The sequence below is a fragment of the Phyllopteryx taeniolatus genome, chromosome 1 (genome assembly GCF_024500385.1).
Source record: "Phyllopteryx taeniolatus isolate TA_2022b chromosome 1, UOR_Ptae_1.2, whole genome shotgun sequence".
Lineage (NCBI taxonomy): Eukaryota > Metazoa > Chordata > Actinopteri > Syngnathiformes > Syngnathidae > Phyllopteryx > Phyllopteryx taeniolatus.
The window spans coordinates 33,771,138-33,787,992 of record NC_084502.1 but is presented as its reverse complement, the minus strand read 5'-3'; the positions used below and the strand labels follow the sequence as shown (position 1 = coordinate 33,787,992).

At 43.0% G+C, this 16,855-nt stretch overlaps 1 protein-coding gene across 1 annotated transcript in view; it reads right to left on the bottom strand.

Moving 5' to 3' along the window:
- Nucleotides 1–2,404: 2,404 nt before the first annotated feature.
- The window catches only part of LOC133485960 (teashirt homolog 2), a 62,055-nt gene continuing 47,604 nt past the window's right edge, over nucleotides 2,405–16,855 (bottom strand). Inside the window, exon 2 of the mRNA XM_061790438.1 lies at nucleotides 2,405–6,102. Coding sequence (XP_061646422.1) covers nucleotides 3,083–6,102 — 3,020 coding nt within the window. The 3' untranslated portion in view covers nucleotides 2,405–3,082. The remainder of the gene's footprint in view (nucleotides 6,103–16,855) is intronic.

Here is a 16,855-nt window from a genome sequence, read left to right as displayed (position 1 = left end):
CTGGGGGAGGGGGGTCTTGCAGTAGCTCATCCATAAGAACTTGGACTTTGGAGAGCTGCTAATTATCTGGATACTGATTACTGTCAAGGTGCCCCTGAGCAAGGTATCAAACCCCTACAAAACACAGCTGAGTTCAACAAAAACGTACAGTTTTTGGGATGTGGGAGCAAAACCGGAGTCCCCGGAGAAAACCCAATCAGGTACGGGGAGAACATACAAACTCCACACAGTTCTGAGGCCGGGATTGACCCCAGTCCTCAGAACTGTGAGGCAGATGTGCTAACAAGCCGCTAATTTGTACACATTAAATAAAAAAATGATATATATCAAGGGCGGCACGGTGGCCGACTGGTTAGAGCGTCAGCCTCACAGTTCTGAGGTGCGGGGTTCAATCCCCGTCCCCGCCTGTGTGGAGTTTGCATGTTCTCCCCGTGCCTGCGTGGGTTTTCTCCGAGCACTCCGGTTTCTTCCCACATCCCAAAAACATGCATTAATTGGAGACTCTAAATTGCCCGTAGGCATGACTGTGAGTGCGAATGGTTGTTTGTTTCGATGTTCCCTGCGATTGGCTGGCAACCAGTTCAGGGTGTACCCCGCCTCCTGCCCGATGACAGCTGGGATAGGCTCCAGCACGCCCGCGACCCTAGTGAGGAGAAGCGGCTCAGAAAATGGATGGATGGATGGATGGATATATATCAAGGCGCAGCTTAATTAGATTCAGCAGTTCGTAGCAAAAATTCCTACCTAATTTCAATGCTCTAAATAATATTGTTGGCCGACTGGCAGGCACATCTGCCTCACAGTTCAGAGGTCCTGCGTTTGTAAAAGATTCTAAATTGTCCTTAGGTGTGAATGTGAGTGTCAGTGGTTGTTCGTCTATGTTGGTCAATATGTGCCCTGTGATTGGTTGGCGACCAGTCCATGCTGTATGTACCCTGCCTCTCGCCCAAAGTCAGCATGGCTAGACTCCATATTCTCACAACCCTGACCGTGACCCTAAAGAGGATTACCGGTATAGAAAATGGATGGATGTTTCTAATGTAATATTCAAATTTCTTGGGATGGTGAATTTTGGCCTTTGGTTAGCTATAATAATCAAAAGTTGGGAACAAAAATATTTTGAATTATTTTACTGTGTGTTTAGGGAATCACTTTATAAATTGAACCACTCGAATAAATTATGTTTTCAACAATATTGTAATTGATTGAGATGCACCTCTTTCTAAAGTTGCCACTAATGGTGTAGTGGTACACTCGTCTGACATCTCTGCAGGAAGAGTGGGTTCACTTCCCACTCAGTGATGGTCTGAATCTGAGAGGGATGGTTGTCTGTCTCTCCACCCTGTGATTGACTGGGCACCAGTTCAGGGTGTAGTCCAAAGTCAGCTGGGACTGGCTCCATCTTCTCATGACCCTGAACGGTATGTGGATGGAAGCCAGAGTACCAGGAGAAAACCTTTGCAAGCAAAAGAAGTACATGCAAATTTCACACAGGAAGCCAGGATTCGAACCCTAAACCTCAGATCTGTGAGGCGGGCGCGCTAACCACTTCCACCATGTTACTTCAACCAACTAATTGTACTTAATTTTCCACTAGACAGATTTAGATTTATTATAGTGTACCCCTGCCTCTGTGGTTATTGGTGAGCGTTTTTGAAAAGGCACCCAAAACATTATTCTAGCTACTATTATTTCCTTATGCCTTTTTCAGCAGCACGGTGGTCGACTACCTCACAGTTCTGAGGACCCGGGTTCAAATCCGTCCTCGTCGTCTATGTGCCATGAGATTGGCTGGCGATCAGTTCAGGTTGTACCCCGCCTCTTGCCCGAAGGTAGCTGGGATAAGCTCCAGCACGCCTGTGACCCTAGTGAGGATAAGCGGTACGGAAATGAATGCCTCTCATATTCTTCTTCAAATCATCAACAAAAGCTGGTATTTTCACAGGGGTGTGTTCACGTTCTATAATCACTTTATGCCCCTTCGAGTTAGCAACATCATGCTACATGTGCTGAATTTTTACAGGATTAAAAAAATTACAAAAACATTTTCTATGTTACTGAATCATTCACATCAGCAGAGAGGTGACAGTTAATGGAGTTATTTTTAAAGTAGAGAGAAAAAAAACAAATATATCCAAAATAGAATATTTCTCTTCCTTGCTGTCATGTCGTAGCACGTTATATTTATCTTTTGATTTAAAAAAAAAAAAAAAAAGGAAAAAAAAGATGTAAGGCTATTAACGTGCTGCCACTGTCTCCTGTGATAACTGCTGAAGGTATCAAAGATACAAATTCCACCACTGAGACATGCACTTGTTAAGTCTGTAATTGGTACCAAGTTGCATGCATGACTATATATTGTACACAGTCAATTATTTTAAATGAAAAAAAAACAACAACAATATAAGCTGTTATCAAATGTTAACTCTTTATTTGAATATGTAAAAAAAAAAGGTGCAAGGATCACCGGTATCATTTGTCTTGCAGCTTGTCCTCATTGCATGTGTGTCTTTTTCATTTCAAACATAATTTACGCGTGAAATAGTTTTGCTTTTGAAATGCTCAAGCCAGTTTTGAGACTTTTACAGAATCCAAATTGATGATTAAACATTAAAGTGCTTTCCCCCTTCCTTTCTCTCTCTTCTAGCTCACTTCTATTATGGCGACACAAAACAGCTTTACATAGAAATAAACTGTACAGATCTGTACAGGGCTACCTGCTGCACATGTATGCAGGTGTTCTGTATCCCAAAAGTTGCAAAGTACAATTGTTATCTTTTCATTATGTTGCCTTTCAAATACAATTGAAACTTGACATATCATACAAATAATAAATAGTAGTCGTAGCCGTGGCTACGCATGCAAACATCAGCATTTCTTCAAGCAGTAATAGAATTCATTACTGGTGATGCATTGAAGCAGGGTGCAAACGTTTGTCTTTGTGTCTTCTAACGTTTTCTAACCAGTGTGTCTTTGCCGCCATGCCAGCAAATGTTGTACAGTACTACACAATGCTAACTGGGAACAGTTGAAATGTCCAACCTGTGTGTTAAAACAATAACTGTGTCAATAATATGAAAAACTATTCCTTGTCCATCTCCACGTACTGTGAATGGTTGTCAGGGGATTTGCTGTGTGTTTTACTCAAATGTAGTTTGATGGCGTGATTACTGGCGAATGTCCGACAACACAGCTTACATTTAAACTTAGAGTCAACATCCTCCTCCGAGACCAGAGTCTCTGATGCTCGGACGCCGAGGACCTTCGGGAGCTCCGCTTCGTCCATCTTGATCTGATGCTCCACGGGCATCTTGCACATGTCTTTGATTTGGAAGCCCAGATGGGACTCCTGGTGGGAAATGAAGGTTGTTGGCGACCTGAACTGGGAAGCGCAGTCATTGCAGTAGAAGACCGGGTGGCCTGTGTCCATGTTCTTCAGGAATTTGGTGCCACCTGTTTTCCGCAACTGGTATTTCACATTTGCTAACCAATGGCTTATGGTGGTCATGGAGAGTCCCGTGAACTTAGAGATGTGCATCCGCTCCTGCGGGCCGAGGTCAGACAGAAGATACTTCCCCTCCGAGGTGAGGAAGAGGCTGGAGGCGAACTGAGCTTGCAAGATGAGAAGATGGCGAGGATTCCAGTTGGACTGGCGGCCTTTGCGCTTGTGGACGGAGTAAACCTCGGCAGACACATCCTCAAAGCGCCTGACATCTGATTCCAGTTTCATGGCTGGAAGCCTAGATGCTACAGGGGGTTTTGGTGTGGTGGCTTTGGGAAGAACTTTAACCATGTCGGCGATGTCAGACAGAGCGTACTTCTGTGGCATCGGGATGGAGGGATGTAGTAGCAAAGATCTTGGCTTGCTACTTTTTGATTTAGTCAGATCTATTGGTTGGTCATCAGTTGCAAAAACAAAGTTTTTTTTAGGCTTATTCCTTGCCAGATTACTGAGCATAAGTGAGGGGTTGTCTCTGCAGTTGTTAGTGTTAGCAAAAATGGACTGGATATGAGAAGATAGTTTATCTTCTCGCGAATTATTAGTTTTTTTTGCTTTGCCCAAATGATTGTTCAGAACTGACTGTAGAGCACTAAGAGGGTTTACAACAAGGTTATCCAGAGTGTCTTTGTGAGGCTCTGTGGTGCTGGCAGAGGGGCTCGGAGTCTTGGCCCTGTCAGAGAAATTGGGGCTCAGCTTCCCTTTGATCGGCTCACTCGCGTCATTCCCACAGTCGGCATCGGGCTTTGAAGAGAAAGAGGAATCATCCTGACAATCACTGTCGTCTGTCTCCATTAGATCAAGCTTCACACTTTGACTTTCTTTCCCATCACTAATCACAGCCGTTTCTTGTTTGATGTCAAAGTTTTTATGTGTCCCCTGGGGACTCTCAAGGCCCGTGGCACCATACTTCCCCTTTGGGGCGAGTGCCCTCAGCTTTTGGTGGAAGGTCTGCTTCAGCTGAGCGGGAGGCGGCGCAGCTGTGACAGGGGTGCTTTTGATAATGCCAGAGATCTGATAGGCAGCGTGAATGCTCGGGTAGGCACTCCAGCTCGGCGTACCTGTTTGAGCTTTATTGATGGCCGAGGCCACTGTGTTGGCTAAAGACTTAAGAATGTCACCCCCTCCACCAGAATCCTGTTCCAGATCTTCCTCCCGTAGATAAGGGTACTTAAATTTCCCATTTCCTGCCTTTTGATCTTCACTTTCTTGCTTGTCATCTTTTGCTTCAGTTACTTCCGTTTTATCTGCTGCACTCTCCCCTTGGCCGTCCCTCTCGATGCTTGCAGGGGAAACATTTTTGGGGGATAACTTTTCTCCGTCTGGTTCACTGGCAGTGGGCTCAGCTAACACCTGGATCTTCTCCACGGCCAGGGGGTCAAGTGCTAGCTGTTTACCCTTCTTGGAAGCAGAATTGGTAACCTTGATGAAATGCCCAGTCACCATCATGTGTGTGGTGAGTTGTTGCAGGGTGTCATGGGAGCTTCCGCACTCCATGCATTTCAAAATCTGAGATTTGCACGTCTCAAACTGCCATGTGTAACTTGCGCCATTTTGATAGCCATAGCGATTATTGTTTGCATTCGAAACTGCACCAGCACGTTGGATGTCGCCGTACCCGGATGCACCGGTTGTAGAGTCAGGGGAGCACGGCCTGGCGGTTTCGAATGCCCGCTTCTTTGCTGGTGGCAGTAGTTTGGGTGTGATTACTGGTATTGGCTCCTTTAAAGGCACTTTTTGGTAATGCTTAGTTTTGATCATATGGACGCTCAAATCTTGGAGTGAGTCAAAAGAATGCCCACAGAACATGCACTTTAGAACTTTCTGTGCATCCTCCTTCCCTTCCAGATCCTGCATACTGCGTTTCTTTGATTTAGAGGACGAGGCCGAGGAGTTACTCTGTTTGCTGAGATTATTGTCCTGGTAGTGGCCACTCTTGTTCATGTGAACCGTTAGCTCTACTAGGGTGTCATATGCAGCACTGCAGTTCTTACAGCGAAAACGGCTGGCACCTGTGAATACTGAAGCGCAGGGTTTGCTGCTTTGCCGGTACAGGTGGACCGAACTGAAGAGGTTGGGTTTGGACGTAGGCTTCGGGGAGACAGTCTGCTGCAGGGTCTTCGACAGAGCATCCTGGTGCCAGTCGAACTCACTTTTGGCGCTTCCGTTGGTGCTGTCACAGTTGGCTTTGCTGGTGTCTTTGCCCAATTTCAATTCCGTCCTAACTCCTGTCCAGTAGGAATCTGAAAGAAAGTTTGCATAGGCTGCCCTCATTTTCTGCAAGCTGTTGCCCGTGTCATCTTTGCGTTTAGAGCTGTGGTCTTCTGGCTGGCCCTTGCGTGGCGAGGAGTTCTTGAAGTCAGAGAGTCTGTCACAGGTGTCGCTGAGGTGCGATTCCAGCTCTGCATCTTGGGTCGACAGGAGACTGGCGGGAGAGTTCTGGTTGCTGTAACTGTTGGCACTCTTGTTGTCCAGCTCATGGTCCTCAGACACTTTGGGGCTGGTCTTCTCTGGAAAATCCTCTTCTGTCAGGGTGCCGTTCTCTCCATCTTCCTCGATGATTGAGTCGTGAAGAGCACTGTCTCCATCATCAGGCATGTATACTAAAACAACAAATGAAAGACATTGAGAAATTAGTGACATGCAGTTTGATTTGGTGGAAATTTGGTTGTGTATCAACATGCGGCGGATAGTCTCAACAAGATCTGGTCAACACAATACTTCATCATAACAAAAATTCAGAACTTTCATAGGGAGACTTTCCCATGCCTTGGTTGCAAGCCAACAGACTGGTAAAGAGTGAAAAGGAGCAGGTTTGCCCTTGAATTTAGCACATCAATATTGTATTATTGTAAATGCAGTCTGAGGCTATGACTTGTGTGCAATTACTGTCATAAAGTAGGGAACACTATTCCAAATGGTCTAATTCAGAAATAAAACTATACATTTGAGCCATTTAAGCCAACATTTGTGCCATGTGAGACTTGTGCTGGACACAGTGTCTTTACTAACAGACTGCTGCAGCCTGTGATTCACGATGGGCTATCGACATAGTGCTGCATCCAAGGCTTTTCTGGCCTCAACTTGATGTGTTTACAACAGTCATTGGCAACTGAGTGACAAAAGCAAATTGAGTCTTCTGATGCCTGTTAACCGTTATTGCAAATGACCTATTCCACAGTGATTAAGGAGCCCGGCAAGTGCAGTGAAAATGCGAGTCTTGTGCTTCTCACCACCATCGCTGCCTTCCCTAAAGCCAACACAAAAACTTGACGTACTAATGTCGCGACATGCGCGAGCAACAAATTAGAAGGCGATGAGGAAACATGACTTCAGCAGATGCTTTTCGAGTGATTTGACATCAGGAAACGGCAAAACAGAATTATGTTGCAAATGTGAGCAATGATGAAGAGCAATGAAACTGTACATAAATAACAACTTTCGAGAGATTACGGGTAATCTGTCAGGTCTTTATATTCCCCCCGACAGCCTCATAAACAGCAATTACATCTTTCATTATTCACCTGTTCCTTTTCCCAACTCATACTGCACAAACATTATTGCTTTCATTAACAGATAATTAAACAACACTATTACTAATTGGCACACTTCCCGTCACGCAATTAGAAGGAGCCTGACTCAGCACGAAGAATTTTCACGTGGCTGCAGAGGTACCGGAAAATGTCGTCTTTAAATGGCTGTCAACGATATCACGACAAGCGTTCCCTTCAGAAGGCACTTTGCCATAAATGAAGTTTGTCAGCACAAATCTGAGATGTTTTCCACCTCGCAGCCATGCAGGGAAAATGTGCATTTTGGGAGAAAGACTTAGCAGATGCGCTCCCGCTTAAAAAATGAATGGGACATAACAGCCGTGTCCGGGTGCACTTATGCCTTTCACGTGGTTAATATTTCCTCTCTTCTCCAAGCAGCACTCGCTGGTCCCACACCGGCCGGTTCGAGGAATGCCTAGCCTCTTTTCTTTCTGAAAATGAAACTTTTTCCTTTTTAAATGAATATTTCACAAGCACCTCCAGAGAAAGCCTGGAGGTGAGTTGCTTGCCAGCTAATGGACACAAGATGGAGATGGGTTTTGGACTTTTAAAACAAATATAGAGAATGTGGCATCATGAACACACACAAGAGCCCCCAACGTGCTGTGACCTTGATCCGCCGTAAGAGCGATGTTTTGATTGGCCGACCGACATCCGTGAAGGCCTCTAAAACACCCTGGATGCTGAGGGAGCGTGGAGGTATGTTTTATTTAGTGTTTTATATTTAGAGACAGCACCGGCGGCTCTGAAAAGCTCAACTGGCAAGAACAAACGTCAAAGTGGAGCTATTAGTGTTTTTTAGGCTAGAGGGAAACTGAACGCCAATGCTTTTTGTAAACTCCAAAATTCACTTTAATTTCACCCCTTTTTTGGAAAAATAATTGCGCATTCAGCAAGGGAGTCCCGCCGCTTACAGTTACATCAATTTTAATATGAAAGTCCGTCTTATCGCACTGGGAGGAATCGTGGGAGATTAACAGCTGCCCTTCCCACTCTTCTACGTGCTTCTATCAGATGCCCTGAGTAGTAAACTTCCAGAGGCACCAATTAACCTTTTGGCAGGCATTGCCGAAATGTCCGACTCTTGCCTTTCACTTAACGTTTGTAACAAAAAAATTTCTTAACGGCCTTTAATACGAATTGTGTTTCAAGGGCAAGAAACCAGTAGTGTTTTCACGTGGGGGAAAAAAAGGTGGTTAACTACAGTAACAACAATGTCACAAACCCCAGATAAACATTTACTCTGTGGCAGAGAATACCAGGACTGTTTATTTATTTATTTTTTTATGAGAAGGCCTTTTATTTTTCAAAACATTTTTCTTGTATATCTGTCAAGTGTGAGGCAGCAGGTTATGATTTCAACTGCGTGTCCTATGTTTTCCGCGTTACCAAAATAATGTAAAAACTACTGAATTTATTGATTGATTGCATGTGAGAAACTACTACATGAAGCACATTAGCACCACGTGCAGGCTTGGAGACTACCACAACTCGAGACAAATTCCAAGTTAAAGTTCAAATTTACAATCGAGCTCTACATTTTTGACAAGCGTTACTTCTCAGCAGATTGAGTTCATATAATTGGCACATTTATTCCTGCTACAATTCTGCTTCTGTCGCTAATGTCTTCAACTTGATTTATTGAATCCAACATATTAGTCCAGTGGTTCTCAACTGTTGTCACCCTGGGATCCGCATTTTCCTACTCTTGCAAAGTCACGACCCACTTTTATAGAAGTTAAGGAAACTAAAGCTTTTTTTTTTTTGGTTTAAAAATATAAATTTCCAATGTGTTTGACATACTGATGAAAGCATATATCTAGTCATGAGGCTGAGCTGCACTGTTTTTGTTTACGGACTAAACTAGTGACAAGAGCACAAGTGAGTAACACTTACCTAATATGGTCCATGTGGAATCTCGGTATGCCTCTGAAAAACATCTGAATATGGGTATGACCAATAGAAATTTTGACTAGCTGTTCGCGACCCAACCAAAATAGGGCCCTGACCCACCAGTTCAGAATCTCTGTATTAGTCTATAACTTTTACTATTATATTGCGATAATTCACCAATATGATTCGTAATACTGTCGACCCTGACACATCATGGTAACAGCTGCCTAGTGACACCACTTTTCTTTTTTTTTTTTTTTTTTTACTGGGATGAGAGAGGACAGACAACGCACTCACTGATAATTGAGGCACGGCTTCTATTACAAGAGTGGCCAAGATTTGATGAATGAAGGTCAATGCGATTGTTCAAATTCTGTTTCCTGGCTATGTCACATGTCTGCATAAGTTTTGTTAGGCAGAATCTCCAGGGTGCAATCATTAGAGGCCCATTACACAACTTGAGGCTCCACTGCCCCATATAGCAGAGAAAGGACAAGGAGAGATGAGAGGAGCACAGTCAGAAACATGCACACGAAGAAAATGACAGTGAACAGGTAGGCGGTCAAACAAGGCATAACCTACATTTCAAAGATAACGATACAGTAGTTCGAAAATCGGCTAGGAATCAGCTGATCTCCCAGCTGTTGTATATTTTACATTGTCTCTATTGGTAATGATGACACTGAAAAAAAGGTAGCTCATGTAATGTTTGCTACATTTTGCAACTTTTTTTTCTCTATTGCACTTACGCCACACCCTATCCTATCCTGAAAACTGCTTCCCAATCTTTATTAAGCTGACGCATATATTTTACGTTAGAAAAATGTCAGAGCACACTACCACACAAAATTCACAAAAACTGGATACATGTTAACTGTAACTTCTGCCATGTAGTGGAAGAGCATTTATTTTTTTTTCCTGCTTGTCACTATACATTGCTGGCATAGATAATATAAAAAGATACATTATTAGTAGTAAATAAAAAAATGGACCAATTAATTGAAGATGGATAATTTCCCGCGGCACACTGGTTGGAAATCACTGGCTTAAAACATTACTTGCATGCTATTCAAACATTTTATAATGACGAAAGCTTGACTCCTCTTCTTATTGGGAAAATTGATTCCAAAGCAGAACAACTTTAGGGCCTCTTGAGATGGAGACAAAAAATGGAAACAAAGAATCTTCCCCTCCCAAAGGGTAATCTCATGGATCTGGTCGGACTCTGCCTCAGCTAATTGCCACAGTATGAGACTTAAAACCACCAAAGAAGAAGAAACCAGCTGATCCTTAGTCTACGCTTCCTTTAAAAGTACTGCCATAGAGTTCGACGAAGGCAACCTTACTACCTAGCTTACAAAACAAGAGGCTGGCATTGCTTAGCGGAGATTTAGCATGTCATAAACCGCTGTTAAAGCCTCCAATCTGTGTCAAGGCAAATTTATATCTTCAGACGGAAATATGCAAAGGTCAAAAAAGCCGAGGTGTCCATCGTAAATCAACCGGCTGAAGTGTTTAGAACCTTAATCCGTGGCATAGCGAGGCCTAGATTTACGGAGGCAGCCGCCTGTTTGTCAGCCAACACACTCTTTTCCTCACGTCTACAGAAAGCAGCTAAGTGCTTCGGCCATACTAGATTACTTTTACGGCTACATCCAACCACTGGCAGCAAGTTGTCCAAGCCAATTGGTGCAGAGAGCGTACATGACCAAATATTTAGTGTACAACGTTTGCAACTTCAGAGCGCACGGTGCTTGCTTGCCTGTTCGACAGAGGAATCTCAGGAAGTGTCAACCATTTGAGGAATTTCCTGTTTCAACACACCACCATGTAAGAATGTTTCACACTCCTAAGGTCAACACTTACTTCGTTAAATTTAGAGTAGAAACGCTTGTATATCTGTCAAGTGTGAGGCAGCAGGTTATGATTTCAACTGCGTGTCCTATGTTTTCCGCGTTACCAAAATAATGTAAAAACTACTGAACTTATTGATCGATTGTGTGTGAGAAACTACTGCATGAGGCACATTAGCACCACCTGCAGGCCTGGAGAGGTACACAACTCGAGACAAATTCCAAGTTAAAGTTCAAATTTACAATCGAGCTCTACATTTTTGACAAGCGTTACTTCTCAGCAGATTGAGTTCATATAATTGGCACATTTATTCCTGCTACAATTCTGCTTCTGTTGCTAATGAAGCTAACAAATGCGCACACTAGCCACAAAGAACAACCTCTCGTCTTCATCATAACGTCATGACTTGAGATAAACAATGTCAAATAGAACTTGTGTATTTGTACAATCTCTGTGCGCAAACCTGAGCTGTAAAGTTAGCACTGACGCCAGGCCTAACACAATGAAAAATTAGGTGACAGGAAACTTTTCTGCTCTTTACAAGCCAATACAATAACAATACAGTACTATACAGGTATGCATAGACCAAGGCTGAACAAACCTTTGCGCTCAAGGGCCACATTTTACATTTTATTTTTAAAACCGACACATGGGCTAGGTCATTTGTAGAGCAGGTAGAAAAAAAAGGTGCAAATATGTAAAATAGTTCAATAATGAAATAATCAAACATAATTGCATATTTGTACAATTAATTATAGTTAATTAACCAATGATTTAACAAAAAAATACATTTAAAACATGTAAATAAGATTTATTTTCATTTGTTTTATTATTGATTTATTTTTATTTTGAAAATTCATTTTTAATTCTATTATGTATGTATATATTGTATGTTACTGTGAGTTCACATTAAACATTACTGCTGTACTGAAGCTGCTCAAACAAACATTTTACCATGAAAAGCCTGTTTTCGAAAACTTTGGCGTCTTTTTTTTTTTTTTTTTTTTTTTTTTAGGATTGCTAGCAAAACAATTCACAATTTGGGGACACATGCTTTTCATTAGACAGATGTTTCCCCAAAAAACAACAACAAAAAAACTATTTCTTATTATTAATCGACTCATATTTATGGATTCAAACCACCTCAAAGAAGAGTGTTTGTAGCTCATTTGAGACTATTACTTCTATTATTTTTCTAGACCTTAACAATTCTTGGTTCTGAAATTTTAAACTTTTTATGCAAAACAATCAAAGGCGAGAGGTCATAGGGAGAATCTACGCTAGCTAGCACAGAAACAATATGAAAAGTGTCCTGGCTCGCCTGGCAATATTTCAAACCATTTAAGCAGATGATATGAAATAACCACGGCAATAACAGAAAGGCTATTGTCCTTAATACAATGTCTGTGGAGAATTCACATGATGTTGAATCTTGCTGGCGTTGGGCTGAAACCTGTTATGTTCATATTTGGTAAATTTTATCCATCCATCCATCCATTTTCTTTACCGCTTCACTAGGGTCGCGGGCGTGCTGGAGCCTTTCCCAGCTATCTTCGGGTGGGAGGCTGGGTACACCCTGGACTGGTTGCCAGCCAATCGCGGGGCACATAGAAACAAACAACCATTCGCACTCACATTCACACCTACGGGCAATTTGGAGTCTTCAATCAACCTACCACGCATGTTTCTGGGATGTGGGAGGAAACCGGAGTGCCCGGAGAAAACCCACCCAGGCACAGGGAACATGCAAACTCCACACAGGCAGGGCCGGGATTTGAACCCCAGACCCCAGAACTGTGAGGCAGATGTGGTAACCAGTCGTACACCGTGCCGGTGGTAAATTTCATATTTGGACAATTTCATATTTGGTCAGTCCCCACGTGGGTCTGTTATTTTACAATTTATCGACCTATCTATAGTTTTGTAAATTGGCCTTTTCTCTTTGACAATGCAATGTGAATGGCTCCAAATTTTGTATTTTTTTTTTTTGGGGGGGGGGGGGGGGGGGTTCCTGAAAAGAGATGGTTTTGGAGATACAAGAATTCCGCCCAAAGGCAGTGAATCCTTTATTTAGGTTCACGGTACAATTACTACATAGTATTGATTTTAATTTGGTAAACCACGGAGAAATGGCTGTAGTATCAGGATTAAGAGTAGTATCTCCTGGTTAGGTATCCATGATGTATCTGCATGGCTGTACTCACTCCGCCTAATACTCAGCTACTACACCCCACATACAAACACCCCCCCACCCATGAATGCTCTCAGGCTGTCTTAGGCTTCACTTTTACTGCCCGCCAATCAATATCTCTTTTTACTTCTCATTGATTTCTTAGCGGAGGGAGCGATCTAAGCAGGACTGTTATGACATTTCCAGATTTCCCGCTGTCCTTGCAACAACCAATTACATGTGCACGGCAATCAAAACCTCTTTGCAAAATGAACCTGCCCCGTGACATTTTCATCTTCTAGATTTATGACACGTAACACACAAGAAAAATGGCATCAGTGAACATTCTGCGGGTTGCCGCTCTAACTATCACCCTCTCCCTCACGTGAAAGTACCAATTAATGGTGTGTGTCAATTTCAAAACACTTAAAATAAGTGTGTCAGTCAAAAGAAAAAAGTTGGATTCTAAACAAAGTTGAGGTGGTCTTTTTGTGTGGAGAACAAGGGAAATAAAAGTCGTGTCCTCGGTGAGCTATGATTAGAAGGCGGCGCACACCCGCCACAAGGTGTAATATTTGACATCTTGATATCTGACGACGTGTGTGAGTCACGATCAAACGCCGACGCTGTCAGACATCCCGATGATAGACTTGATGACATGCTTGACGTCTGAAGTTAATTCTGAACACAGTTACACACACAAAAAAAGGAAAGAAATGGCAAAGTGTTAATTCCGAGCCCCGCAGCCATCTGTAAATATCTGCAAATGCTTTTCCTCGTCACCGCTTCCTGTCAGGAAACAGCCTCGGTGCACACGAGGACACAGACAGAACAATCAAGCTTGGGCTGCCTCCTTTTGACAAAATATGTCTCGAGGTTAATTGACATCACGGGATGAAATAGTATTTGATTTGCCTTTAAACAGGAGCATGTCATTACCTCCCTTCTGGGCCATTATTTCCTTGCAAGTCTTGAGTAAAGCGGCTCTGATGATGCCCTCGAGGGACTTCAACTACTCTGACGCACTACAACTGATCATTTCAGGGGTTTAGCTAGCAGTCGTGTGTAGCAAGCTGCTGTGCATCGAGCAGCTTAGGGCTGGGGATTCTGACTCATTTCCTTAATGAATAATCATACCAATTTATTTGAACGTTCATTTTGTATATGTTGGAAATTCAGAAATTTCGGCACAAAAATCCCTGTTTTTTAAAAAAACAAACAAATATCAAACATGGAATGCAAAGTCAGCATCCAGTCGGAGACCGTGAAATGACTATTGCGTTACCTTTTGCCAGAATGTGTACACACATACCGATAATCGGCCTGATTTTGAGCCCGAGTATCGGTTGTCCTGTAGAACAGAATGGCAGGGTATTTACTGATCAATAATTAACAGCAGTTAAAGTAAAAAAAAAAAAATAAAAATAAAAATATATATATATATAATCAAGGCGGCACGGTGGCCGACTGGTTAGAGCGTCAGCCTCACAGTTCTGAGGACCCGGGTTCAATCCCCGTCCCCGCCTGTGTGGAGTTTGCATGTTCTCCCCGTGCCTGCGTGGGTTTTTTCCGGGCACTCCGGTTTCCTCCCACATCCCAAAAACATGCATTAATTGGAGACTCTAAAATTGCCCGTAGGTGTGACTGTGAGTGCGAATGGTTGTTTGTTTCTATGTGCCCTGTGATTGGCTGGCAACCAGTTCAGGGTGTACCCCGCCTCCTGCCCGATGACAGCTGGGATAGGCTAGTGAGGAGAAGCGGCTCAGAAAATGGATGGATGGATATATAATCAAAAGGCCAGTGAAAATTTAGCCTCGGAGCTAAACTTTTTCACTTTCAAACACAGTCAAGGGTTAGAATGATTCTTAGGCCACCACGTCGCGATGTTGCGACGCCGTTCACTGCCTATTCAAATTTTGAATGGCAGCATAACTAGTGGCTGTCAGTCGGCCCCTCATGAAAACTAGTTACCGAGCCTCTCACACTGGGCTCCAGATCAGTGAGGTTTGTCCGCTTGTTGTGTTGCGGGCCTTATGGATAAATACAAACAACGTACTGTACACGCCAAAGGTACAGTTATTTTATATGACTTAAACGCCTTGGGAATAGGAATGGGAATCCAAAAACGGTACTTTTTGAGAACCGGTAATTTGACTCCTAGGAGTTGTTTGTTTGCTTGCCTGACGATTACGTTTCTCAATTGCGCTCAAAAAATAAAAAGAACCAGCTTGGATTATTAAAACATCCCGTTCTCGGCCTTGATTGGGCTCATGTTATGACGAGAATAAAGGAATAGCGAGGAGGAGAAAAACATTCTAAGTGTTGAGAACCAGCTGTCACAGGGGGAGATCGTCGCTGGCAAGGCCACTCTGACACTCACCTCTCTCAAATGTGCCTCTAGGGAGGATCCTACGACGCTTTCTGGAGATGGCAGTTTCTAAAAAGTGGGTTTCTATAATCATGCAGAATGTATTCTGCAAAACCAGATCAAATATGTTATTTTTCACTGAACAATTCTTTGTTTTATCTCTGAATTAGTTTTGGATCAAGTTGAATGCACAAGGAGCACTGTAATATTCCCAAATGTTAGTAGCCAAAGTGTCATATATTTGGAAATGTATCCAGTGAAAAAAATCTATACCAGTTGGATTGAAAGAGACCTGATATCCTGGCAAGAATGATGAAAGTTAGAAGTTCTCCTTTGACTGTTCTCAGTCTCAATGTTTGAACTTGGCAGGTGGCAAAAAAGTCTGATAAAGTTGAGGAATGCTCATCAAACACCTGTTTGGAACATCCCACAGGTGAACAGGCTAATTGGGAACAGGTGGGTGCCATGATTGGGTATAAAAGGAGCTTCCCTGAATTGCTCAGTCATTCACAAGCAAAGATGGTGCGAGGTTCACCTCTTTGTTAACAAGTTCGTGAGAAAATAGTTGAACAGTTTAAGGACAATGTTCCTCAATGTACAATTTCAAGGAATTTAGGGATTTCATCATCTACGGTCCATAATATCATCAAAGGGTTCAGGGAATCTTAAGAAATCACGGCATGTAAGCGGCAAGGCCGAAAACCAACATTGAATGGTCGTGACCTTCAATCCCTCAGGCGGCACTGCATCAAAAACCCACATCAATGTGGAAAGGAACACTTCAGAAAACCAATGTCAGTAAATACAGTTTGGCGCTACATCCGTAAGTGAATCTTGAAACTATGAAAATCCATTTATCAAAAACACCCAGAAACGCCGCCGGCTTCTCTGTTGCCCGAGCTCATCTAAGATGGACTGATGCAAAGTGGAAAAGTGTTCAGGGGTCCGACGAGTCCACATTTCAAATTGCTTTTGGAAATTGTGGACGTCGTGTCCTACGAGCCAAAGAGGAAAAGAACCATCCGGACTGTTATGGACGCAAAGTTCAAAAGCCAGCATCTGTGATGGTATGGGGCTGTGTTAGTGCCAATGGCATGGGTAACTTACACATCTGTGAAGACACCATTAATGCTGAAAGGTACATACAGGTTTTGGAGAAACATATGCTGCCATCCAAGCAACGTCTTTTTCATGGACGCCCCTGCTTATTTCACCAAGACAATGCCAAACCACATTCTGCACATGTTACAACAGCGTGGCTTTGTAGTAAAAGAGTGCGGGTACTAGACTGGCCTGCCTGCAGTCCAGACCTGTCTCTCATTGAAAATGTGTGGCGCATTATGAAGCGTAAAATACGACAACGGAGACCACGGACTGTTGAACAGCTGAAGCTGTATATCAAGCAAGATTGGGAAATAATTCCACCTACAAAGCTTCAACAATTAGTGTCCTCAGTTCCCAAATGTTTATTGAATGTTGTTAAAGGTGATGTGACACAGTGGTAAACATGACCCTGT